This window comes from Schistocerca piceifrons, chromosome 2, assembly GCF_021461385.2.
Source record: "Schistocerca piceifrons isolate TAMUIC-IGC-003096 chromosome 2, iqSchPice1.1, whole genome shotgun sequence".
Taxonomy (NCBI): domain Eukaryota; kingdom Metazoa; phylum Arthropoda; class Insecta; order Orthoptera; family Acrididae; genus Schistocerca; species Schistocerca piceifrons.
Window position 1 is genome coordinate 956,393,488 of NC_060139.1, and position 27,281 is coordinate 956,420,768.

At 45.5% G+C, this 27,281-nt stretch overlaps 1 protein-coding gene across 1 annotated transcript in view; it reads left to right on the top strand.

Annotated features, from left to right (window-relative positions):
- LOC124776021 (AF4/FMR2 family member lilli-like) overlaps positions 1–27,281 on the top strand; it is a 754,556-nt gene that overhangs the window by 16,271 nt on the left and 711,004 nt on the right. The window contains exon 2 of the mRNA XM_047250862.1: positions 10,961–11,293. Within this exon, the coding sequence (XP_047106818.1) occupies positions 10,961–11,293 (333 nt within the window). The remainder of the gene's footprint in view (positions 1–10,960; positions 11,294–27,281) is intronic.

Here is a 27,281-nt window from a genome sequence, read left to right on the forward strand (position 1 = left end):
CAGTCATAATTCTTGTAATACAGCTTTACAAGCACAGCGCGACCCTGCACTGAGACAGTCACGCCGAACGTCGCAGACGCGAATGGAGGAAAAGCTGTGTACCCGGCGTGTTGCCGGCCGGTTTGGGCGAACGGTTCTAGGCGCTTCTGTCTGGAACCGCTCAACCACTACGGTCGCAGGTTCGAATACTGTCTGGGGCATGGATGTATGTGATGTCCTTAGGTTTAAGTGGTTCTAAATTCTAGGGGACTGATGACCTCAGATATGAAGTCCCATAGTGCTCAGAGCCATTTGAACCATTTGAACTCGGCGTGTTTATTCCAACTTCAATGGGTCGTGCGCATGACAGGTGCTTTCATCTACGTATTCTGACACATACAGTGCCATCTATTGATCAATTCACAGTATTTTTTTCATCTGCCATACGTTCCCGATAATATTCCGTTGCAATTTGACGTCATTCTGACGAGTAGTGTTATTTCTACAGCTATTTCAGCAGTATCTCGGCACCACTGACACTAACATCTATTCACTCATCTTTGATTTGGTGCGAGAATTAAATAGGAACAATACTCCTGGATAATCCTGAATATCACTGAGTTATTGTCAGTTGCTGAAACTTGAGCATTATAAAATTGTAATAAGTAAGATATACAGGGTGTCCCAGCTATCTTGTCCACCCAAAATATCTCTGGAACAATAACAGCTATTGGAAAACGACTTTCACCGGTATCAATGTAGGGCTGGGGCCCATGAATGTACATATTTGGAAACATTCTAAAACGAAAGCATATGTGTTTTTTTAACACAAACTTACGTTTTTTTTAAATGGACCTCCTATATTTTTTCTTCAGCAATCCGTAGTATGACAAAGTACATACACAATGGCGTTGATTGCATCGCAATATTCCCATTACATCCCACGGTATTGAGACGCGAAATTGACGCTTGAAACACCCGACATGCGCTGCTAGCGCACGTCCTGAGGCTCAGGCGTGAACCCCATGCTGCCCGTAATCGCGATGTGATTGACATGTGTAATCACACCTCCATACTTATCAAGAGGGACACTTACTTGCCAATCACATCGCGATTACGGGCAGCATGGGGTTCACGGCTGAGCCTCAGGACGTGCGCCAGCAGCGCATGTCGGGTGTTTCAAGCGTCAACTTCGCGTCTCAATATCTCGGGATGTAATGGGAATATTGCGATGCAATTAACTCCATTGTGTATGTGCTTTGTCATGCTATGAATTGCTGAAGAAAAAATACAGGCGGTCCATTTAAAAAAACATAAGTTTGTGTTAAAAAACACATATGATTTCGTTTTAGAATGTTTCCAAATATGTACATTCATGGGCCCCAGCCCTACATTGATACCGGTGAAAGTCGTTTTCCAATAGCTGTTATTGTTCCAGAGATATTTTGGGTGGACAAGATAGCTGGGACACCCTGTATAGGGCAGATCAAAGAAATGAGTACATACTTTGGTACGGATGAGCTTATCTATATCAGCAGTAATACAATGAATCAAAGTGAAATAATTACTGTAAGTGTTCAAACAGCAAACCAGCAACCTCCAAAAGCTTCTGAGCACGATGCTGTACATTCATGATCACACCTCGCAGAGCAGCTACATGAATTGGTTGACAAGCCGTTTCAGTTTCATGGCGCTGTTCTGCTAGTGTGGTTGGTTTCCTGCCGTACACTACGTTTTTGAAGGTACCCCACAGCTAAAAATCATGTGACGTCAAATCAGGAGAACGTGCGGGTACTCAGCGCATCCCCGTCGTCCAATCCAACGAGCCGGCATATTGCTAGCCAGATAGGAGTGCATCGGTATGAAAGTGAGGCCGAGCGCCATCTTATTGGAAGCAAAAGGTTCGTCACCAAACAAAGCACGAATGGTTGGTCAAATTAGAGTCCAGCATCTCCAGATAACTCATGTTACTAACCAACCGTACCTTCTGTAAATAAAGGTCCCCTTGGTGATAACCCGCAACAGACATAAAGTCCTGGTGTATTGACCGCTCGCTCGATATAAGCTAGAGGATTTCGCCAGTGCACACTTGTGCGTGTTTACTGTGCCATTTAATTTAAATTGTGCCTCATCGGAGCACACCACATGGCAAACAAAATTAGTATCATGTTCAACCTGCACAAGGAACCATTTACTAAACTGGCTTCTTCTGTCTTGATCGTCTTCATACACCGCGTGTAGTAATTGAGCAATCTAAACTTTCCATTTCACTGTGTGCAAAATACGACTTATGCTTACCCTACTCATGCCTGTTTCACATGCACGTTGCACGTTGTCGTGCTGATTTCAGTGGTGGGCGTGCGAATACATCTAACACCGCAGCGGAAGATTCTTCCGTTGTTGCAGTGCGTTGGCGGCCTGAACTTCCCTTATGTATATCCATAATTGTTCCAGCAGTTTGGAACTTATTGCAACGCTGAGCGATGCTTATGCATGTTGGTGGTTCAGTTATGTATTTCTGCCTCCAGTCCCGTTGCACTTCACTGATGTTTTCGAACTTCCAATAATATTTGAGACTGCTTTTTCGCTTGTCGAATGTCGGTCGTGTTTGCCCCATGGCCTCAGTTTGTACACGGACATCGGCGAGTCACAACGCTACTGCCATCTTTTATTTGAGACTAGACTAGACTCCGGCCGGCTATGGATGCGGATATGGAGGGGCATGTGGTCAGCACACCGCTCTACCGACCGTATCTCAGTTTACAAGACCGGAGCCGCTACTTCTCAATCAAGTAGCTCCTCAGTTTGCCTCACAAGGGCTGAGTGCATCCCGCTTGCCAACAGCGCTCGGCAGACCGAATGGTCACCCATCCAAGTGCTAGCCAGCACAACAGCGCTTAACTTTGGTGATCTGACTGGGAACCGGTGTTAGCACTGCAGCAAGGCCGTTGTTTCCATGTCTTATTTACCAAGGAAAAATGACCAAACAACCGTGTGTTTTCAGTTGTTGTTTTATTTACAAAACAGTTTCGATTTCTCATTAATGCCATTTCAGGCCCTTGTGGTTAAACACAACGAATACACACGTAGCATACGGCATGATTTTCATACACCTTTAAGTATGGTTCGTATGCTGTGCAAAATTCATAGAACCATCTCTCTTACTTATGAAGAAAAGTGTACCTATAGCAACAAATGCAACCATTAGTAAGTGAAAAAAATGATGAAATTTCACATGTAAAAAATATTACTTCGTTATGTTTTCGAACTTCCACTGGTATGAGAGTGAATTCTGAATCCTTCCTGGTGATGCTAACAAAGTTTTATGAATTTATTTGTAAAAGTATAAACACTGGAAATTAAAATGTCCTGTGATGCCTCTCCTGCTCCAAGTCGGCCCTTTTGACGTCCTACCCCCCTTAACCGAGAAGAGTCCCCCTAAAATCTCAGTTGACTTTGTAATTATACAAACGTCCTATTTAAAGTATAATTAAATCCTTTCGAATGGGAAATGACGTATAGCAAACTGTTGTCATTTCAAACTGTATGGTTTGTATAGCCAATTTCAAAGTGTGCATACATTTTTTTGATCTACCCTGTACTTTAACAGGATGGAGTATTCATAACCAAATAAGTGACATAAAAAATATAAGCGACAATGCATAATGAGTTTTCACATTAGGAGAGAGTAGCATCATAACAGAAGTAAGAGCAAGATTTAAACATTAAAACAACTAGAACAAGTGCCACATGCGTATGTATGGAGGCACATCGTAGAACGCTATGTCGACAATTGGCGATACTCTTGTACTTTTTCCAGCAGCAGGATGTCTTGTTTACGTTCCTTGTCATTTGCATGGTAATAGCACTGCAGGCTTAGCGGAGCGTGTTCGGTGAAACGAGGACTCAGGGTACAGGTAGGCTGTGACGTATTGAGCTGGTAGTTTCCAGCAATACTGTGCGCAGATTTCTGATTGGGTGCCAATTTCACTGGAAGCAGTGTTCATCTATCCGTGTACTCTACGGGCCGGCTCCCTGATTGCCCGCACGTCACCCGTTTGCCCACCGCTGCCTGCAGGCATCTGACCTGGCTGGTTTCATTCTCGTTTAGCACTGATATACGACGCTGGCCGCAGTATCCGAGCAGCAGGCTGGAGCATTATGCAGTAATCGGAGCCGGCCGAAGTGGCCGTGCGGTTAAAGGCGCTGCAGTCTGGAACCGCAAGACCGCTACGGTCGCAGGTTCGAATCCTGCCTCGGGCATGGATGTTTGTGATGTCCTTAGGTTAGTTAGGTTTAACTAGTTCTAAGTTCTATGGGACTAATGACCTCAGCAGTTGAGTCCCATAGTGCTCAAAGCCATTTGAACCCTTTTGAACCAGTAATCGGAGACCGCCTATTGATCCGCGCACATTGCCGGAGGCAGCACTGGGTATCGTTTGGGAAACACACTGTAAATGTGAATCAAATTTCTGACACATAGTCATTAAATCCAAAATTGCGCACAATGATTGTATTATACCAGTTGATGTTATTGTTTCGGTTTATCAAATAGTTCCCCATACCTGTGGCTTGTTAGTTATACTCATCACATCAGTATAAATGGAGTACAGGAGACAGCAACGCCTCTCTTTAAAAAGATAAAGTAAATACACAAATTATTAGGTTATCAGTAACCCTCTCCCCTCACCCTCGAGTTTTTAAAGAATCGAAATCTCATGCATAAAACGCATAGTTTTCCAGGTAACTCAATGTTCTTGACATTATATATCCTGAACTACACTCATGCTCATAAATTAAGGATAATGCTGATACATGGGAACCAAAGCTCTGGTGGGCGGTTTGCGGGTTTAAATCACCTTGGGATATGACCATGGGGTGCTTTTGAGCTGTGGTCGTCGCACGGTGGCGCTGGCAGCAGTCCACATACACAGAGGTGTGTTGGTGCATGTCAGAGTACGGCGCAGCGAGTAAGTGTGCAGGCGCTTCAGACGTGCTAATGGTGACTGTGTGTTGAAAATGGCTCAAAGAACACATATGGATCACGTTATGTGGGGTAGAATACTAGGGCGACTGGAGGCTGGTCAAACACAGCAGGTCGTAGCACGGGCCCTCCGTGTGCCACAATGTGTGATCTCAAGATTATGGCAACGATTTCCAGCAGACAGGAAACATGTGCAGGCGCTACAGTACGGGACATTCACAGTGTACAACACCACAAGAAGACCGATATTTCACCATCAGTGCCCGCAGACGGGCACTGCCGGTAGCCTTGCTCGGGAACTTACCGCAACCACTGGAACGGTTGTCTCCAGACACACAGTCTACAGATGACTGAACAGACATGGTTTATTCGCTCGGAGACCTGCAAGGTGCATTCCACTCACCTTTGGTCACAGGAGAGCCCGTAAAGCCTGGTATCAAGAACACAGTACATGGTCATTGAAACAGTGGCCCAAGGTTATGTTCACAGATGACTCAAGGTATAGTCTGAACAGTGATTCTCGACGGGTTTTCATCTGGCATGAACCAAAAACCATATACCAACCTCTTAATGTCCTTGAAAGGGACCTGTACGGAGGTCGTGGTTTGATGGTTTGGGGTGGGATTATGATTGGTGCACTTACACCCCTGCATGTCTTTGACAGAAGAACTGTAACAGGTCAGGTGTATTTGGATGTCATTTTGCACCAGTATGTCCGCCTTTTCAGGGGTGCAGTGGGTCCCACCTTTCTCTTGATGGATGATAGCGCACGGCCCCACAGAGCTGCCATCGTGGAGGAGTACCCTGAAACAAAGGATATCAGGCGAATGGAGTGGCTTGCCTGTTCTCCAGACCTAAACCCTATCGAGCACGTCTGGGATGCTCTTGGTCGACGTACCGCTGCATGTCTTCAAACCCCTAGGACACTTCAGGAGCTCCGACAGGCACTGGTGCAAGAATGGGAGGCTACACCCCAACAGTTGCTCGACCACCTGATCCAGAGTGTGCCAACCCGTTGTGCGGCCTGTGTACGAGTGCATGGTGATCATTTTCCATATTGATGTCGGGGTACATGCGCAGGAAACAGTGGCGTTTTGTAGCACATTTGTTTCGTGACGGTTTTCTCAGCTTATCACCAATACCGTGGACTTACAGATCTGGGTCGTGTGTGTTCCCTATGTGCCTATGCTATTAGCACCAGTTTTGTGTAGTTCCACTTTGTGTGGCTCCACATTCTGCAATTACCCTTAATTTATGAGCATGAGTTTATGTGTTGTTCACTGATATAACTTTACAGGTAAATTCAGTGTCATATGTGGATACTATCTGCTGCAAAATGTGCGTTAATAAATTGAAACACAGTTTTCGATGCAGCGAAAATCTAGTAGGCCTATGCGACGAGCATATTTTCTTTCATTGTTTTGTGGATAGCGTCAGAAAGATAAACTTTTGAAACCGTTTGAAATTACGTGTAAAGTTTGGTGGAAGTCGATAGAACACTCATTCTCAAGTACTGGATGAATAAAATCCGGGTAATTTTCACTCTGTGAGTTACAACGCCTCAAGATACATACAAAATGTCTCACTACAATAATTGATTTATTGTGTTAAACATTTAACGGAAGATTATAGCTCTTAAAGAGTAGATTAGGACTTCATCTTAAATTTTTAAATTCGGCAGAGTCACAAAAAATCCTAAAAATCTAATTTTTGCTACCCCTGGAAACAGTTATATAGGCAACTTGCAGTGGGGCCGGCTGATTGGATGACAGTATCAGCCATTTTGCACGAGGGTTTGCTGAAACGTAAAGCCTCCGAATTTTTTACGACAAAACTCTTAAAACTTTTTTTAATGAGACGAAAGTTATTGACAATGCACATATTTATTCTACAAATCTAGATATCTGCAGCCCTCTGCTGCAAGAGGCCTCAGAATTGTAGCGCGTAACATGGCGATGTGTAACGTAAGTACGTCCGTACGACAGAACCAGAGTTTTGTAATCGAGTTTGAATTCGAAGAATTTGTCCACTCTGTCCTTCGGTATGACAATGCTAGACCACGCACCAGCACTGCGATATCTGTAACATCTGACGCCGTGGGTTCAATGACACCGATCACGCTCCATACACTCCCGGCTTGGCTCCATCCGATTTTCATCTGTTTCCGAAGCATAAGGAACAACTTCGAGGATTTCATTTGATAGTGAGGTGAGGTTGTGTCTCCGTCAAGAAAGTCAAACATTCCATAGTAACGATATCAACGGACTGGTCTCTCGCTGGAAGTGCTGTTTTTGACGCCAGGGAGACAATGTTGAGCAATAAACGTGTGTTTTGTTTAGAAAGCTTTTTCAGCTGCTGAGAATTCTTCCGGGTTGTATGACCGTGGTCCATGGAATTCTTCTATACCTGACGTTTCGTCCAAGGCTGCGTTGGACATCTTTGGAGGTTCTCCTGGTTGTGCTGAGTCTAGCCGACTGACGAGTCGGACGTCGAAGAGCGGCCTACATACCGTGGAAAGTGGGCGTGGTCTGGATTATACGTGATAGCAGAGATAAACCTTGTCAAAGATAAAATATAAGTATCGATCATAGTACGTCAAAGATAAAACTTCTCATCGATTCCGTAGCACCACTGTCCATATATCGCTGAGTTTCATGGCTTCTTCTTTTCTGTTAAATTATCCCCAGGTTTATATATTTCGATGGCTTCTCTATATCGCCATGGATAATAGTTCGTCACAGTAAATAAAACTTCAGTTTCCGAAAGCTTCACTACGTGATCACCTGACTGAAGAACATATTCTGCCACGGCTGATTTGTCTGTTTTCCCTAGTCGCAAAGACTTTTATGTTCCTTCAACTGTGTATTCACACTTCTATTTGCAGTTCCAATGTAGACCTTATCACACGGAATCTTGTATACTCCACTTGCAGACAGAGGGGGACGTTTATCCTTAACGGAACGAAGGGCTTGACCTATTTTCTTAGTTGGTCTGAAAGTCGGTCGAACGTCATCTTTCCTTAAAATCTTGCCGATTTGATCCGTTACTTTTGTGGTGACGGGTAGAGAAACCATGTTCTTCCATCGCTCGGAGGTATTACTTTCCAGCAAGCCTTAGTCAAGTAGACTGCCAATTGGAGGAATGAATGGGTGGCACAAACGAGAGTGGTCGTGTATAAAAATTAAATATAGCCTGCCGTTGTAGTACCAAACTTTAATCGACCAATGAAGTGTAACAACTGGAAAATGCTATTACAACTAGTCGTCTCACTAAAATGTCTCCCATTAAGCGCGACATCAATGACAAGAAGATGGTTCGAGACAAAACCGAATAAAGACGAAAGCAAAGAGGAGGAGCAGAAATGAGATTAGCGATAAACGTATTATGAATATTGGTGTGCACGAAGTATTTCTGCTACCTTGGAAGCCAAATAACTTACCACGGACGAAGCAAGGAGGACATAAAACGGAGACCAGCACAGGCAAAGGGGGCATCTCAGGCCAAAAGAATTTCAGTAGCGCGAAACACAGATTTTAACAAAATCTGCTGAATGAGATTTTCACTCTGCAGCGGAGTGTGCCCTGATATGAAACTTCCTGGCAGATTAAAACTGTGTGCTGCACCGAGCCTCGAACTTGGGACCTTTGCATTTCACGGGCAAGTGCTCTACCAACTGAGTTAACCAAGCGCGACTCACGACCAGTCCTCACAGCTTCAATTCTGCCAGTACCTCGTCTCCTACCTTCTGAACTTCATAGAAGCTCTCCTGCAGACCTTGCAGAATTAGCACTCCTGGAAGAAAGGATATTGTGTAGACATGGCTTAGCCACAGTCTGGGGGATGTTTCCAGAATGAGATTTTCACTCTGCAGCGGAGTGTGCGCTGATATGAAACTTCCTGGCTTGGGTAGCTCAGATGGTAGAGCACTTGCCCGCGAAAGGCAAAGGTCCCGAGTTCGAGTCTCGGTCCGGCACACAGTTTTAATATGCCAGGAAATTTCAAAATCTGCTTTCGCAAGTGACGCCAGTTCAAATGAAGCACTCGAGCGTTCGATGGCTATCCTCGCCGTCATCGTCACCAGTAAAAATCGCTAACTGGTGGAAGCAGCACCAGTTCCAAGTGCCGAAACGACTCGTGCGCGGCAGGTAAGTTGGGCGGCTCGTAGCAGCTCCGGTCCATCGCGGGACCGAGTGACGTCAGGTGGCGGGAGAAGCCGGCACCACGTTTGAAACTGCAGGTCCCGCCTCCCTATAAGCGTCAAGCATCCTTCTTTGCTGTCTTTCGATGCCCAGAGCTCGTCCTCATGCCGTATTGAGTTTCCCTGTTAGAATCGTTGCTGTTTATTCTAATCTCAGCTGTCTCCTTTATAACGGAATGGCAATGTGCTGATGCATAAGCGAAGACTCACGCCTTTTCAGATAGTACCTTGTGTCCATTTCCAGGCAATGCTCGTCTATGGTCGAGTTATCAAGCTCTCTTTGTTTAATATGCCACTACGTCCGCAAGGAACGTCATACACATTGGGGCTACGAAGACTAATTCGTCCTTAACAGGGTGCAGCATATCTCAGGGTGGCCAGAAATACTGGTCTCATTCCACGTCACTACAGCACGCGTCGTAACTTGCTGCTTGTTGCCCCACAGCATGGAAGGAAATCTGCCGGCTTGGCCTTTCCTGCCGTTTCACAAGGCGTCCTTCATCGGTGGTATATGAAAATACACTAATGGCCATTAAAATTGATAAAGGTGGGATTGTAGCCTATCGCGATTGCGGTTTATCGTTTCGCGGCATTGCTGCTCACGTTGGTCGAGATCGAATGAGTGTTAGCAGAATATGGAAACGATGGGTTCAGGAGGGTAATACGGAACGCCGTGCTGGATCCCAACGGCCACGTATCACTAGCAGCCGAGATGACAGGCATCTTACCAGCATGGCTGTAACGGATCGTGCAGCCACGTCTCGATCCCTGAGTCAACAGATGGGGACGTTTGCAAGACAACAACCATCTGCACGAACAGTTCGACGACGTTTGCAGCAGCATGAACTATCAGCTCGGAGACCATGGCTCCGGTCACCCTTGACGCTGCATCACAGTCGTGAGCGCCTGCGATGGTGTACTCAACGACGAACATGGGTGCACGAGAGGCAAAACGTAATTTTTTCGGATGAATCCAGGTTCTGTTTACAGCATCATGATGGTCGCATCCGTGTATGGCGACATCGCTGTGATCGCACATTGGAAGCGTGTATTCGTCATCGCCATACTGGCGTATGACCCGGCGTGATGGTATGGAGAGCCATTCGTTACACGTCTCGGTCACCTCTTATTCGCAGTGACGGCACTTTGAACAGTGGACGTTACATTTCAGATGTGTTACGACCCGTGGCTCTACCCTTTATTCGATCCTTGCGAAACCCTACATTTCAGCAGGATAATGCACGACCGCATGTTGCATGTCGTGTACGGGCCTTTCTGGATACAGAAAATGTTCGACAGCTGCACTGGCCAGCACATTCTCCGGATCACACACCAATGGAAAACGTCTGGTCAATGGTGGCCGAGCGACCGGCTCATCACAATACGCCAGTCACTACTCTTGATGAACTGTGGTATCGTGTTGAAGCTGCATGGGCAGCTGTACCTGTAAACGCCATCCAAGCTCTGTTTGACCCAATGCCCAGGCGTATCAAGGGCGTTATTACGGCCAGAGGTGGTTGTTGTGGGTACTGATTTCTCGGGATCTATGCACCCAAATTGCGTGAAAATGTAATCACATGTCAGTTCTAGTATAATATATTAGTCCAATGAATACCCGTTTATCATTTGCGTTTCTTCTCGGTGTAGCAATTTTAATGGCCAGTAGTGTAGAAATTTAAGGTTTTCACTTGGCTCACCCTTGTAGTAACTCCCGTACGTTAAGTGTGATATCAAACGCCTCGTTAGCGTGATGCTGGCGCAAATCAGAAGAGGGAATGAAGGGAGTGGTGTGTGGGCAGGTGCAGCAGCGCTCGCTGGACGAGAGCCGGCGCGCGGGCTACGGCGCGGGCCTGCCCCCGGTGCCCGCGGCGGCCGCCACGGTGGCGGCGGTGCCGGCCGTCGCGACGCTGCCCCGCCGCCCCACGGTGCGGCTGGCCGACTACCACTGCAACAGCGAGCCGGGCAAGTGCCCCGTGCGGCCCGCCTACCTGCCGCTCGCCGCCGGCTTCCAGCCCCCCGCGCCGCCCTCGCCGCCCTCGCCGCCCCCGCACCGCCAGGACGGCGCCGGACCCGCGCTGCCCATGTCGCCCCCATCCATCACGCCCATCATCTCGCCTCCGCCTGCCTTCCAGGTAAGCCCAGTACTTACACACATAATGAGTGTAGCGAATGCATTAATATTTTTTTTTCTTGAATTTGAATTCCATTCTTGAACCTTTCTTCTATTTCCCTCGTTGCTTCTTCGATGTGTGGATGGAACAGTAGGAGGTGAACAACGACATCATCCCTGGATTACACCACTTTTATAATGCGAGTAGCCGGCCATTCTGACCGAGCGGTTCTAGGCGCTTCAGTCCGGAATCGCGCTGGTGCTACTGTCGCAGGTTCGAATCCTGCCTCGGGCTTGGATGTGTGCGATGTCCATAGGTTACTTAGGTTTAAGTAGTTCTAAGTCTAGGGGACTGATGACAGTCCCACAGTGCTTGGAGCCATTTGAACCTCCATGTTTACTTGCAGGAAATTTTTTGGAAATGTTTGCACGCTCTGTTAGAGACATTAGTGACAGAAAGGGAAGCTGTAAATACTGCCTGTTCCAAAATTAAAAATCGTGAATTGATGCAATCTGCTCCTGTTTCCCCAGCGTGTAAAAATTTAACAGGACATAGAGAATGCTCCACTGGACAATTTGAGGTAGGGAACCTGGTGTCGGAGAAGTCACCTTAAGGAGATACGGTCAGGGACTGTGCGGCTGCTCCCGGCGGAGGTTAGAGTCCTCCTTCGGGCATGGGCGTGTGTGTTCGTCCTTAGGATAATTTAGGTTAAGTAGTGTGTAAGCTTAGGGACTAATGACCTTAGCAGTTAAGTCGCATAAGATTTCACTCACATTTGTACATTTCTTTTAACTGGATATTGAAGTAAATTTGTCAACCGATTCGTCTACCATTTCTGTTTTCCAGCTTGTTTACAAGTAACATGGGTGCACGTATCTTGCTGCTTATTTATATGTACATTCTTCATTTCCTGCAAGTAGCCGCGCGGGGTAGCCACGCGGTCTAGAGCGCTTTGTCACGGTCGGCGTCGTTCCCCCCGTCGGAGGTTCGAATCCTCCCTCGGGCATATATATATATATATATATATATATATATATATATATATGTGTGTGTGTGTGTGTGTGTGTGTTGTCCTTAATATAAGTTAGATTAAGTAGTGCGTAAGCTGAGGGACCTATGACCTCAACAGTTTTGTCCTATAAGACCGTACCACAAATTTCCAAAAATTTTCCTGCAGGTAAACATGGAAGTTCAAATGGCTCCAAGCATTATGGGACTTAACATCTGAGGTTATCAGTCCCCTAGACTTAGAACTACTTAAAGCTAACTAACCTAAGGACATCACCCACATCCGTGCCCGACACAGGATTCGAACTTGCGACCCTGGCAATAGGGCGGTTCCAGGCTGAAGCGCCTAGAACCGCTCGTTCACAGCTTCCGGCTAAACATGGAGGCCGAGCCTGATTACTAGGAAGTCATGATAAGGTTTTGTTTACTTTACTTGTCCATAAGGCGGCTCTGTTGTATCGCATTTACATTGTCCCATGTGAGAACGTGCTATGAATCAGCGACAGACCCATTCATTACTCAGGGCTATTCGGAGACGTACAGTACAACACGATGGACTAGTATCTGTACAGTTTCGCAGAACTCGTGTACTTTATTTGTTACCTTTAAAGAAATACTCCCCCCACCCATGAACCATGGACCTTGCCTTTGGTGGGGAGGCTTGCATGCCTCAGCGATAGAGACAGCCGTACCGTAGGAGGAAGTCGCCTGGTAGAATTTTGCACAGAGTATAACTTAATCATCGCTAACACTTGGTTCAATAATCATGAAAGGAGGCTGTATACATGGCAGAAGCCAAGCCAGGAGATAATGAAAGGTTTCAGATAGATTATATAACTGTAAGGCAGAGATTTAGGAACCTGGTTTTAAATTGTAAGACATTTCCAGCGGCAGATGTGGACTTTGACCACAATCTATTGGTTATGAACTGTGGATTAACACTGAAGAAACTGCAAAAAGGTGGTAATTTAAGGAGATGGGACCTGGATAAAGAGACAGAACCAGAGGTTGTAGAGAGTTTCAGGGAGAGCATTACAGAAAGATTGACAAGACTAGGGGAAAGAAATACAGTAGAAGAAGAATGGGTAGCTTTGAGAGATGAAATAGTGAAGGCAGCAGAGGATCAAGTAGCTAAAAAGACGAGGACTAATAGAAATCCTTGGGTAACAAGAAATACTGAATTTAACTGATGAAAGGATGGTTCAAATGGCTCTGAGCACTGTGCGACTTAACTTCTAAGGTCATCAGTCGCATAGAACTTAGAACTAATTAAACCTAACTAACCTAAGGACATCACACACATCCATTCCCGAGGCAGGATTCGAACCTGCGACCGTAGCGGTCGCTCAGTTCCAGACTGTAGCGCCTAGAACCGCACGGCCACTCCGGCCGGCTGAATGAAAGGAGAAAATACAAAAATGCCGTAAATGTAACAGGCAAAAAGGAATACAAACGTCTCAAAAATGAGATCGACAGGAAGTGCGAAATGGCTAAGCAGCCATGGCTAGAGGACAAATGTAAGGATGTAGAGGCGTATATCAGTAGTGGTAAGACAGATAGTGCCTACTGGAAAATTAAAGAGACTTTTGGAGAAAAGAGAACCACTTGCATGAATATCAAGAGCTCAGATGTAAACACAGTTCTAAGCAAAGAAGGGAAAGCAGATAGGTGGAAGGAGTATGTAGAGGGTCTATAAAAGCGCGATTTACTTGAGGACAGTATTATGGAAATGGAAGAGGATGTAGATGAAGATGAAATGGCGGATATGATACAGCGTGAAGAGTTTGACAGAGCACTGAAAGACCTAAGTCGAAACAAGGCCCCGGGAGTAGACAACATTCCATTAGAACTACTGATAGCCTTGGGAGAGCCAGCCCTGACAAAACTCTACCATCTGGTGAGCAAGATGTATGAGACACGCGAAACACCCTCAGACTTCAAGAAGAAAATAACAATTCCAATCCCAAAGAAAGCAGGTGTCAACACATGTGAAAATTACCGAGCTATCAGTTTAATAAGCCACGGCTGCAAATTACGAATTCTTTACAGACGAATGGAAAAACTTGTAGAAGCCGACCTCGGGGAAGATCAGTTTGGATTCCGTAGAAATGTTGCAACAAGTGAGGCAATACTGACCCTAGGACTTATGTTAGAAAATAGGCTAAGGAAAGGCAAATCTACGTTTCTGTAATTACAGACTTAGAGAAGGCTTTTGACAATGTTAACTGGAATACTCTCTTTCAAATTCTGAAGGTGGCAGGGGTAAAATACAGGGAGCGAAGGGCTATCAACAATTTGTACATAAACCAGATGGCAGTTATAAGAGTCGAGGGGCATGAAAGGGAACCAATGGTTGGGAAGGGAGTGAGACAGGGTTGTGCCTCTCCCCGATGCTATTCAATCTGTATATTGAGCAAGCAGTAAAGGAAACAAAAGAAAAATTTGGAGTAGGAATTAAAATCATGGAGAAGAAATAAAAACTTTGAGGTTCGCCGATAACATTGTAATTCTGTCAGAGACAGCAAAGGACTTGGAAGAGCAGTTGAACGGAATGGACAGTGTCTTGAAAGGAGGATATAAGATGAACATCAACAAAAACAAAACGAGGATAATGGAATGTAGTCGAATTAAGTCGGGTGATGCTGAGAGAATTAGGTTAGGAAATGAGACACTTGAAGTAGTAAAGGAGTTTCGCTATTTCGGGAGCAAAATAACTGATGATGGTCGAAGTAGAGAGGATATCAAATGTAGACTGGCAATGGCAAGGAAATCGTTTCTGAAGAAGAGAAATTTGTTAACATCGAGTATAGATTTAAGTGTCAGGAAGTCGCTTCTGAAAGTATTTGTATGGAGTGTAGCCATGAATGGAAGTGAAACATGTATGATAAATAGTTTGGACAAGAAGAGAATAGAAGCTTTCGAAATGTGGTGCTACAGAAGAATGTTGAAGATTAGATGGGTAGATCACATGACTAATGAGGAGGTATTGAATAGAACTGGAGAGAAGAGAAATTTGTGGCACAACTTGACTAGAAGAAGGCATCGCTTGGTAGGACATATTCTGAGGCGTCAAGGGATCACCAATTTAGTATTTGAGGGCAGTGTGGAGGGTAAAAATCGTAGAGGGAGACCAAGAGATGAGTACACTAAACAGATTCAGAAGGATGTAGGTTGCAGTAAGTACTGGGAGATAAAGAAGCTTGCACAGAATAGAGTAGCATGAAGAGCTGTATCAAAACATTCTCTGGACTGAAGACCACAACAACAACTAAGAAATACTGTGGGGGTAAGAACCACCAACTTCCTATTGGTTTGGGAGTGATAACTTGGAGAGAGAAGTGGGCGAGCAGGAGATGAAGAAACGGAGAGGGGGAAGGAACAGAAGTACACAGATACGGGAGAGGAGGAGATAAACAGAGAGCAGTGGAAGAGGAGGGGGGACGGGAACGTTGGCAGAGAGATAGGGAGGAAGAGAGGGGCTGAAAGAGGGGAAGATGGTAATAGACAGGTTGAGGGGAGAAGGAAATGGAGAGGGAAAGCAGGAGTTGGGTACAGAAAGAAGGAAGAAGCAGGACAGAGAGGGGTATAAGAGATAGAAGGAGATCTAAGGAGAAAATGGTCTAGTAGAAGACTGAAATAAAGTCACTGACGGTAAAAAATTCGCAACACCAAAAACATTAATGTCGAGTAATGAAATATCGGGAACACATTTGTCTAGGTAGCATATTTAAGTGATTAACATTGCAAGAAATCAAGTCAGTGCAAACGCGAGATAAGCCATTGCAAATCTGAAGTGCTGGTACATTAATAATCGGTGTAGCCGCTAGAATGTTGAAAGCAAGCAAGCAGACATGCACACATTGGGTTGCAAATGTGCCGGATATCAGTTTGTGTGATGGAGTTCCATACCTATTGCACTTGATCGGTCAATACAGGGACAGTTAATACTGGTCGTGGATGATAATGGAGTTGTCGTCCTATGATGTCCCATATGTGTTCGATTAGGGACGGATCTGGTGGCCGAGCAGGCCAAGCCAACATGTAGACACACTGCAGAGCATTTTGGGCTACAACAGCGGTATACGAGCGTTATCCTGTTGGAAAACATGCACTGGAATGCTGTTAATGAATGACAAACTGAAGCACAAATTCGCAGTCGTGGTGCATGGGATAACCACGAGAGTGTTCTTGCTGTCATACGAAGTCGCACCCCAGACCATAATTCCAGATGTAGGCCGAGTGTGTCTACCATGCAGATGGGTCAGTTGCAGGCCCTCAACTGGCCTCCTTCTAACCAACACACAACCATCACTGACACCGAGGAAGAACCAGTTTTCATCAGAAAAGACAACAAACATCGACCCTGCCCTTCAATAACTCTCGCTTGACACCACTGAAGCCGCAAATGGCGGTGGTTTGAGAACAGTGGAATGCACGCTACAGGGCATCTGACTCGGAAGCTGTCCTTGAAGTAACCGATTTGGAACAGTTCGTTATGTGACTGTATTGGCACCTGCTGCTCAGTCATACGCCGAAAACGATTATCATCACGATAAAATAAAAGAAATCAGGGCTCGCACAGAAAAATTTAAGTGCTCGTTTTTCCCGCTTGCAGTTCGAGAGTGGAATGGTGGAGAGACAGCTTGAAGGTGGTTCATTGAACCCTCTTTCAGGCACGTTATTGCGAACAGCAGAATAATCACATAGATGTGGATGTCTTCCCTCTCGGTAGTGCCACGTGGCCGTACAGAGCCCGGTCTATTTGGGACTGTTCGTTCCTGTGACCACTGCTGATAGCAATCATGTACAGAGGCTACATTCCTGCCAAGTCTTTATGTAATATCCTAGAAGGAACACCCAGTTTCTCGTAACCCTATTAGCTGTTCTAGTTGAAACTCAGTGCGGTTTTGATAATGGCGCCCAATCTCAAAGGTAACTAACGCTCATGGACCGTTACAGCGTATATTCAAATCAAACATGATTTGCATCCTCTTAGTGGCGCAACTAGCACCACCTTTATCCGAATGTTGCGAAATTTGAACAGGCTTCATCTTTAACATGTAGAAACACGCCTGCCAACTTTCGTTTACGTCGAGCAACTCCTTAGTGTTGCGATGTTTCCGTCGGTGTACATACCCGTGCAAAGCCGTGTACTCAACTAGTTCAGCAATAAAACTACAGCCACATCTCAACCTACACTACTGTCCATTACAATTGCTACACCATGAAGATGACGTGTTACACACTCGAAAATTAACTGACAAGAAGAAGATGCTGTGATATGCAAATGATTAGCTTTTCAGAGCATTCACACAAGGTTGGCACCGGTGGCGACACCTACAACGTACTGACATGAGGAAAGTTTCCAACCGATTTCTCATACGCAAACAGCAGTTGGCCGGGGTTAGCTGGTGAAACATTGTTCTGATGCCTCGTGTAAGGAGGAGAAATGCGTACCATCACGTTTCCGACTTTGATAAAAGTCGGATTGTAGCCTATCGGGATTGCGGTTTAGCGTATCGCGATATTGCTGCTCGCGTTCGTCGAGATCCAATGACTGTTAGCAGGATATGGAATCGGTGGTTTCAGGAGGGTAATACGGAACACCGTGCAGGATCCGAACGGCCTCGTATCACTAGCATTCGAGATGACAGGCATTTTATCCGCATGGCTGTAACGGATCGTGCAGCCACGTCTCGATCTCTGAATCAACAGATTGGGACGTTTGCAAGACAACAACCATCTGCACGAACAGTTCGACGACGTTTGCAGCAGCATGGACTATCAGCTCGGAGATCATGGCTGCGGTTATCCTTGACGCTGCATCATAGACAGGAGCGCCTGCGATGGTGTACTCAACGACGAACCTGGGTGCACGATTAGCAAAACGTCGTTTTATTTTCGGATGAATCCAGGTTCTGTTTGGCGTAGCAATTTTAATGGCCAGTAGTGTAAATAAACGTACGGTCTCTCCCTCGCCGAATTTAGACCAATATGAGGGTAGAGGCTGACTTTGGCGGTGCTGGCGTGAAGTGGGGCTTAGTAATTTTTGGTCCAATGAGCTAACTTTCGTCAATACGCGCTGGTGGGGTAACTGAATGTGAGTAAAGTTTTTTTCAAGTTAGGACAGTAGAACTGTGCTGGTTATCGTCGCTCGTCACCTGGTGCAGTACCTCGATTCCGCTTCAGTAGGCACAAAAGGCGCAACTACTGGCGCTCGCAGTCCGCTCGCCGATAGTCCGACGCACTGCGCCGCTAAATTCGGCTGCGGGCGGCGCGCGCGTTCTCGTTCAATCAGCTCTCGGTCAGCAGACACCTGAATGCCATCATCGCAATCACTGCCAGCAGTGGGCTCGCGAGTTCGTGGCGCGGTTGCAGAGTTAGCCGCCACTCCGAACAATACCGCCACCCACGAACTCGCCTGCCTGGCGACCACCGACAACGCTTAAGCGAACGGTTGCGGCCAGTGTTCTAACTCCAGCCGCGCGGACGGAGAGTGACTTTGCGCGTATCGGCAAAATGGACCGGAAGACCTGCTCTATAGCTTAGCGCGCAGCGATGAATTCTTAAGTTGGTAGCCGTTCCAGAGCTGTTAACGTCGCAATACTCTCACAATGTACGAAAGAACTTACACGGCATCATGTATCGCTTTTGAGCCCTTTTGGCAAACCGAAGTGCATTTTTCCATTAGCTCGTAGCGTCATTTTTTCTTTTTTCCTTTTTCTTTTTTCGCATTTTGGTATTCTGGTTGCTGTGGGTTTATTGATCGATTGCCATTTTTTCTTTACAATTCACCGTTGCTATTTGAGTTTACACATTGTCGTTTTGTCATCTGGAGATAGTGACATGAGCTGGCACGCTAGGAAATGGAGTACCAAATGGATGAACATGAACATTTCCGATATATTCTGTTTGAATTCAATAGAGGGGTTACAGCGGCAACGTCTATGAGGATAATGCCACTGGGCAGAGCACGACAAGAAAATGGTTTTTTTCGTTCCTTGTACACTACTGGCCATTAAAATTGCTGCACCACGAAGATGACGTGCTACAGACGCGAAATCTAACTGACAGGAAGAAGATGCTATGATATGCAAATGATTAGCTTTTCAGAAAATTCACACAAGGTTGGCGCCGATGGCTACACCTGCAACGTGCTGACATGAGGAAAGTTTCCAACCGATTTCTCATATACAAACAGCAATTGACCGGCGTTGCCTGGTGAAACGTTGTGTGATGCCTCGTGTAAGGAGGAGAAATGCGTATCATCACGTTTCAGACTTTGATAAAGGTCACATTGTAGCCTATCGCGATTGCGGTTTATCGTATCGCGACATTGCTGCTCACGTTGGTCGAGATCCAATGACTGTTAGCAGAATATGGAATCGGTGGGTTCAGGAGGGTAATACGGAACGCTGTGCTGGATCCCAACGGCCTCGTATCACTAGCAGTCGAGATGACAGGCATTTTATCCGCATGGCTGTAACGGATCGTGCAGCCTCGTCTCGATCCCTGAGTCAGCAGATGGGGACGTTTGCAAGACAACAACCATCTGCACGAACAGTTCGACGACGTTTGCAGCAGCATGGACTATCAGCTCGGAGACCACGGCTGCGGTTACCCCTGACTCTGTATCACAGACAGGAGCGCCTGCGATGGTGTACTCAACGGCGAACCTGGGTGCACGATTGGCAAAACGTCATTTTTTCGGATGAATCCAGCTTCTGTTTACAGCATCATGATGGTCGTATTGGTGTTTGGCGACATCGCGGTGAACGCACATTGGAAGCGCGTATTCGTCATCGCCATACTGGCATATCACCCGGCGTGATGGTATGGGGTGCTATTGGTTACACGTCTCGGTCACCTCTTGTTCACATTGACGGCACTTTGAACAGTGGACGTTACATTTCAGATGTGTTACGAGCCGTGGTTCTTCCCTTCGTTCGATCCCTGCGAAACCGTACATTTCAGCAGGCTAATGCACGACCGCATGTTGCAGGTCCTGTACGGGCCTTTCTGGATACAGAAAATGTTCGACCGCTGCCCCGGCCAACACATTCTCCTGATCTCTCACCAATTGAAAACGAGCAACTGGATCGTCACAATACGCCAGTCACTACTCTTCGTGTCCGCATCCCGTGGTCGTGCGGTAGCGTTCTCGCTTCACACGCCCGGGTTCCCGGGTTCTATTCCCGGCGGGGTCAGGGATTTTCTCTGCCTCCTGATGACTGGGTGTTGTGCGACGTGGTTAGGTTAGTCAGGTTTAAGTAGTTCTAAGTTCTAGGGGACTGATGACCATAGACGTTAAGTCCCATAGTACTCAGAGCCATTTGAACCATTTTGAACTACTCTTCGTGAACTGTGGTATCGTGTTGAAGCTGCATGGGCAACTATACGCCATCCAAGCTCTGTTTCCCTCAATGCCCAGGCAGTTATTACTTCCAGAGGTGGTTGTTCTGGGTACTGATTTCTCAGGATCTATGCACCCAAATTGCGTGAAAATGTAATCACATGTCAGTTTAGGTATAATGTATTTGTCCAATGAATACCCGTTTATCCTCTGCATTTCTTCTTGGTGCAGCAATTTTAATGGCCTGTAGTGTACATATTGTCGTTTTGCCATCTGGAGATAGTGACATGAGCTGGCACGCTAGGAAATGGAGTGCCAAATGGATGAACCGGAACAATGCCGATATATTTTGCAGTTTGAATTCGGTAGAGGGGTGACAGCGGCGCAGGCAGCCAAAAACATTTGCAACGCGTATAAGGATAATGCTATTGGGCAGAACACGACAATAAAATGGTTTTCTCGTTGTAAGGAGGCTCGTTTTGATGTTAGTGAGTCTCCATTTTCGGGAAGCCCTTCGGGATTTGTTGAAGATCGTTTAAACGCACAATTTATGTCAGCGAACTGGAGAACTGGCTGATGTGATAACTGTGATCATTCCACTATCGTCCGACATTTGCATCTAATCGGGAAGGTTTACGGGTATCGCATGCTCTAAACCAAAATCACAAAAATCGTCCGGTGGCCATCTGAGCACCTCTGCTTGCCCGTCATCAGTTGCCTGGTGAACAACACCGATCATTCCTATCCTGGATCGGCACTGGTGACGAGAAATGGTGTCTTTATGCTAACACAAGGAAAAGAAAGGAATGGTTGAGCCCAAAGAAAGTAGGAACTCCCTGCACAAAGACCTACGCATACCCACAAGAGATAATGTTATGCATCTGGTGAAACAGCGGCTGTGTGGTGTACTACGAAATGCTTCTGTGAGGTGTACCCATCACTGCTGACATTTGCTGTCAACAACTGTGACGTCTTCCAGACGCACTCCAAGGAAAACGACCAGGAAGACTGCGTGAAGTGGTGATACTCCACGATAACACCTTATCGCCCTGCTATACTGTCAAAAAACCATACACAGGAGTTGCCTTGGGAAGTTATTCCGTACTCACCTTATTCGCCTGATCTTACACCTCAAATATCCACCTTTTCGGCTCTCTATCAAAAAACATTCAAGGAACTTTCTTTCTGGAATAAAATACGCACTGAACATGGGTCGACGAGTTGTTCTCCTGAAAACCAGGTGATTGCTACAGTCGCGGGATCGAACATTTATCCCAATGTTGGCAGACTGTTGTACGTAGTAAAGGGGAACATACTATTGATGACTAAATTCTTTGTTATACGTATGTGCTCTGTTTGTTTAACTTACGGAAGAAAGCAACGAATTTATGCACCAACCCAGTAGTAATTAACCAGTAACCATACCACCCCCTTTCCATTGTTATCAATCACTGCCTAAGTACAATCTGGGTAATTTTCACTCCGTTATTGGAAAAGCTAGTTTTTCACGCAATCCAGTATTTATTACATCGTATGTGGCGTGGATACTGTCTGCAGACTGTGTTGCGAATAGAGTTAGCAGTAAAGAAGTAATAAAGTAAAACATCGTGACTGGTGTTGAAGTTTTACTGCGTTAAGAGTGAAAATGTGGAAACCATAAACGTTACTCCTTTCATTATTTTGTTTGTTTGTGTGTGTGTGTGTGTGTGTGTATGTGAGTATCAGTGATCAGTGGCAAACAGTTTGTTGGAACACGCTAAGAGGATAATTTGCTCTGTTTAAGTTACGCTGGCGTATACATAGTTTCAAAATCTAATACTTGACTTATTGTATTAAACCTTCAGGTTAAGAGAATACCTCTTAATGAGTAGATAATGACAGCACTTTAGATTTTTAATTCGGTCAGTAATTACCCGAAAACCGAAAATCAAATTTTTGTTGACCCTAAAAGCTGTTAGATTACCAGCTTGGAACTGAGTTCCGGATTAGTCATTTAGTAATATACAGTGTGTCAAACAAGTGTCGCGACAAATTGCGAGGGGTTGTACTGGGTGTCCTGAAGAACAAGTCGAGGATAGGAACTCGTTTCCAAAAACTTCATCCAAAGTCACTACAGGGTGTCTAAGTTACAGGCGCCGGCACTTGGTCACCCCTACCACAGCAAACGTGAATTTTTATGCTGACAGACCGTAGGCGGAACGTGTCACAATGCTGTTTGTTATTCAGTGATTACAACAGATCGTCAGAGGAGAAGCTTAAGCTAGTTGCTGCGTGGAAAGGTCTAGTATGAATGTAATGTTCTGTTGCCTCTCTCGACCATGGTTTCAGACACGCGTTCCCATTCGCAGTTTATTTTTCTCCTGAAACCGTCTAAAATATCCATTGTTTTCCGATATACAGGAGAAAAACAAACTGCAGATGGAAACCTGTGTCCCAAACTGTTATCCACAGAGGCAAAAAGAATATAGCATTCATAGGAGACAAGTCTTTTCAACGAAGCAGCTAGCTCCATCTTCTCCACTGACTGTCGAGGAAATGAGTCGCGATCACTGAACAACGAGCAACATTGCGAGACCTTCCGCCTACTGTCCGCTGGCGTACAAAGTCACGTTTGCTGCAGAAGTGTCTAGCGGAGGCGCCGGTGCCTATTACTACGACGCTCTGTATCGTCGTTGGATGACGTTCCCGGATACGCATTTCTATCCTCGACATGTTCCTCAAGATACCCTCTACAACCCCTCAAAGTTTGTCGTAACATTTCTGGAACACCCTATGGATACTGAAAACCAAATTTCCGTTGGCCCTGGAGGCCATTACATAGCCAACCTGCAACTGTTTCTGGACCCTGTGACCGTTTTAGTTGTTTAGCCTTTATAGATCTTTCCTATTCGACCAATAGGAGCACATTGCGGAAAAAACCTGATTACTCATGAGACCTCACACTCCTATTTCAATGAGTTCTCGCTACTCCACTCATCCTCTTTTACACATGTCAGCGACCGCCGCACTAGCGACGTGCAAGCATGTTTGACCGAATGAGGTGGCGCAGTGGTTAGCACACTGGAATCGCATTCAGGAGGACGACGGTTCAAACCCGCGTCCAGCCTTCCTGATTTAGGTTTTCCGTAATTTTCCCAAATCCCTTCAGGCAAATGCCGGGATGGTTCCTTTGAAAGGGCACGGCCGACTTCCTTCCCCATTCTTCCTTAATCCAATGGGACCGATGACCCCATTGTTTGGTCCAATCCTCCCAAATCAACCAACCAAGCAGTCATGTTTGTACTGGGACGTGCAGTGAACACTTCCCTTCGACCCTGCAGTAACACGCACCCACGTTGTCTCGAGATAAAGTAAATTACTCACCCTTCAATTTAAAGAAGGCAAAGAAATACATCCGCTTCAGATGCTTCAAAAAAGATAAGGTTTTTGGCGGAATGATAAACGCGTTTTTCAAGGAGAATTTGGAGAGTCGGCACCCACCCATTTGATGTGATATCGGTATCAATTACTGAGGCGCAAGTTTTAAGCAAAGCAATTTCACAAAAATTATTATTGAGCTCAAATACCAACATTAACTGTGAAATCTTAACGCCACCCACACACGTGGAGGGCCACGATGTCTCATTCACCCACAGACTAAAAAAATAGAAAAAGAAATCAACATATATGAACTTACGACTGTGGCGGCATGCAGACCATCCGGCAACAAGGTTAAATAAAATAACTTTTCCAAATCGTGAAATACGGCTGACATCTTACGACAATGGTAAAAGGGACCGGAAAACTTCTTTATCGGGTAGTGAGTACTGTGAAAAACTCAGTGCAAAAAACGGTGGATGGTGAGCCAAGGTAACACAATGTTACGATGGCACTTCGCTACATCCTCTTCACGATTAGTCCCTACTACCGATAATAAGAAACAGGCCCTTCACCAGTAGTCTGTGCCTTCGGTACCACACAGATACGTCGGGCAAAATCATGTCATTGAGACAGGCGAGGTGGGTTTAGCAAGACCACGAGTTACCTCGTGAACAAGCACTTAATGCTCTTCCTGTTGCAGTTCGTCTTATGGTGTTCCTCACAGTCGGTGACACTATCCTTCAAGAAAATGATGAATTACGGCATTTGATAGGAGTATGGATTAAATGAAAAATCGGGATACAGTTTATTGTAAGTAATCACAGAGAACATTACAGTAATTCATCTCTGATATCAACAAACATGACTACCTCGAAAATGGGAAACTTTAACGTTTCTACCCTGTGCGGAGACCTCGGCAGGATCATGTCTACACACCGAAAGATGCACTTGGCTCAATACGAAACCAACAACGTTACTTCGTACAAATTCGAATCTTCTTCCATTTCCGTATATGCGTTGTAGTAATCACTTACAATAATTGGTAAAATTAAATGTAAACAACCAAAATCGTCAAAACGTTACATTACCATCGCACCAGACTTCTTACTGGAAGTTCCTGATCTTAACCGCAGGGATACCTCAAAGTTATGTTCTGCAGGAAGCCCCTGTTGTGGAATCCTATATCTACGACACCTGTCAGTCCTGTATGCTAGCGCTATAGTCAGCAGTGGCAATGTGGTGAGTAAGTGCGACTCAACGTATCCACCACAGCACTCTCTCTTGCTGTGAGACCCATATGAGTCACCTAAAAATTCTCTCCCATTCAGTCTGCTGGTTCTGCCGTAGCTGCTTCACTGGTGGTCACACATCCACTGCTTAAATTCGGACTCTGTGTTGGAGTTAATTCTGACGCTGGTGAATACTCTGCGTTATTCACTATACTTACTATATTCACTTCAGCAGTATCACGTAAAATCAGGATTTCTAAGAGATGAGACTACGAAAACCAGGTATTTATATTATACTTTGCCAATGTAGTATGTTGTACATGCCCAAACAACTAGGACAGTGGACATCAGACACAAGGAACATCAAGACTCACCCGACTACGACACGCTACTAAATCAGCCATTGCCGAGCACTGTCAGGAACTCACTCATTCCATGAACTATGATAAAGCGAGCGTTTTGAAACAGACCCCCAGATACTGGGGTCATGTTATAAGAGAGACATTAGATATAAATAAATGTAAAAGTCGTGTGACTAGGGCCTCCCGTCGGGTAGACCTTCCGCTGGGTGCAAGTCTTTCGATTTGACGCCACTTCGTCGACTTGCGCGTCGATGGGGACGAAATGAGGATAATTAGTACAACACTACCTTCCCCTTGAACCATGGACCTTGCCGTTGGTGGGGAGGCTTGCGTGCCTCAGCGATACAGATGGCCGTACCGTAGGTGCAACCACAACGGAGGGGTATCTGTTGAGAGGCCAGACAAACATGTGGTTCCTGAAGAGGGGCAGCAGCCTTTTCAGTAGTTGCAGGGGCAACAGTCTGGATGATTGACTGATCTGGCCTTGTAACATTAACCTTGCTGTGCTGGTACTGCGAACGGCTGAAAGCAAGGGGAAACTACAGCCGTAATTTTTCCCGAGGAAATGCAGCTTTACTGTATGATTAAATGATAATGGCGTCCTCTTGGGTAAAATATTCCGAAGGTAAAACAGTCCCCCATTCGGATCTCCGGTCGGGGACTACTCAAGAGGACGTCGTTATCAGGAGAAAGAAAACTGGTGTTCTACGGATCGGAGCGTGGAATGTCAGATCCCTTAATCGGGCAGGTAGGTTAGAAAATTTAAAAAGGGAAACGGATAGGTTAAAGTTAGATATAGTGGGAATTAGTGAAGTTCGGTGGCAGGAGGAACAAGACTTCTGGTCAGGTGATTACAGGGTTATAAATACAAAATCAAATAGGGGTAATGCAGGAGTAGGTTTAATAATGAATAAAAAAAATAGGAGTGCGCGTTAGCTACTACAAACAGCATAGTGAACGCATTATTGTGGCCAAGGTAGACACAAAGCCTATGCCTACTACAGTAGTACAAGTTTATATGCCAACTAGCTCTGCAGATGATGAAGAAATAGATGAAATGTATGATGAGATAAAAGAAATTATTCAGGTAGTGAAGGGAGAAGAAAATTTAATAGTCATGGGTGATTGGAATTCGTCAGTAGGAAAAGGGAGAGAAGGAAACGTAGTAGGTGAATATGGATTGGAGGGAAGAAATGAAAGAGGAAGCCGCCTTGTAGACTTTTGCACAGAGCATGACTTAATCATAGCTATCACTTGGTTCAAGAATCATAAAAAAAGGTTGTATACCTGGAAGAATCCTGGAGATACTAAGAGGTATCAGATAGGTTATATAATGGTAAGACAGAGATTTAGGAACCAGGTTTTAAATTGTAAGACATTTCCAGGGGCAGATGTGGATTCTGACCACAATCTATTGGTTATGAACTGCAGATTGAAACTGAAGAAACTGCAAAAAGGTGGGAATTTAAGGAGATGGTACCTGGATAAACTGAAAGAACCAGAGGTTGTAGAGAGTTTCAGGGAGAGCATAAGGGAACAGTTGACAAGAATGGGGGAAAGAAATACAGTAGAAGAAGAATGGGTAGCTCTCAGGGGTGGCTAGAGGACACATGTAAGGATGTAGAGGCTTGTCTCACTAGGGGTAAGATAGATATTGCCTACAGGAAAATTAAAGAGACCTTTGGAGAGAAGAGAAC